This window comes from Penaeus monodon, chromosome 29, assembly GCF_015228065.2.
Source record: "Penaeus monodon isolate SGIC_2016 chromosome 29, NSTDA_Pmon_1, whole genome shotgun sequence".
Lineage (NCBI taxonomy): Eukaryota > Metazoa > Arthropoda > Malacostraca > Decapoda > Penaeidae > Penaeus > Penaeus monodon.
The window spans coordinates 12,151,720-12,152,347 of record NC_051414.1 but is presented as its reverse complement, the minus strand read 5'-3'; the positions used below and the strand labels follow the sequence as shown (position 1 = coordinate 12,152,347).

Genomic DNA, 628 nt, shown 5'->3' with positions numbered 1-628 from the left:
GTTTGCAATTTACTTGCTTCAGGTGGCTCAAAATCCCCCTCATCAGTATCAGCATCACTGTCTGCAACTCCATTTTCCATAGTCAGATTTTTTGCATTTTCATCACTTGCATTATTGTTATGAGTCAAAGAATTTGTACTTTGTTCATTGACTTTCCTCTTCTTTTTATTATTTTCTGACAACTGTGTGCTTGGTTCCATATCTCCTCCTTCAAGCTGGGAATCATCCTCAGATTCTGTTTTTTTTCTTTTCTTGCATTTTTTCTCTTTTTCAGACAATGCCCCAAAACTGCTGTCAATAAAAGGACCTATGCCTTCTACCGTATTATTCTCTCCTAAAGCAGAGGTATTGCTGTCAGCTTGTCTGTTATCTTCTAGTGGATCAGCTTCGAGGTTTATACTTTCAGTTCTGAGCTTATGCTTTTTCCCTTTTTTATGAGGGCAATCTTTATTAAACTCTACTTTTTCATTCATTTGTGATGTTTTATCCCCAATATCCTTCTCCACATATTTTGAATGTTTCTTCTTCTTTTTGAGGAGTGAATCTTCATCACTTTCTTCTCCATTTATAAAGGTTTCTTCTGCATCAGTAACTGCTGTAAGACTGACATCATTCTGATCTGTTTGAC

At 36.1% G+C, this 628-nt stretch overlaps 1 protein-coding gene across 1 annotated transcript in view; it reads right to left on the bottom strand.

Moving 5' to 3' along the window:
• The window catches only part of LOC119591959 (ATP-dependent RNA helicase DDX51-like), a gene marked incomplete at its 3' end in the record, with an annotated part of 15,640 nt that continues 15,012 nt past the window's right edge, over window positions 1–628 (bottom strand). Inside the window, 1 exon segment of the mRNA XM_037940713.1 lies at window positions 1–628. Coding sequence (XP_037796641.1) covers window positions 1–628 — 628 coding nt within the window.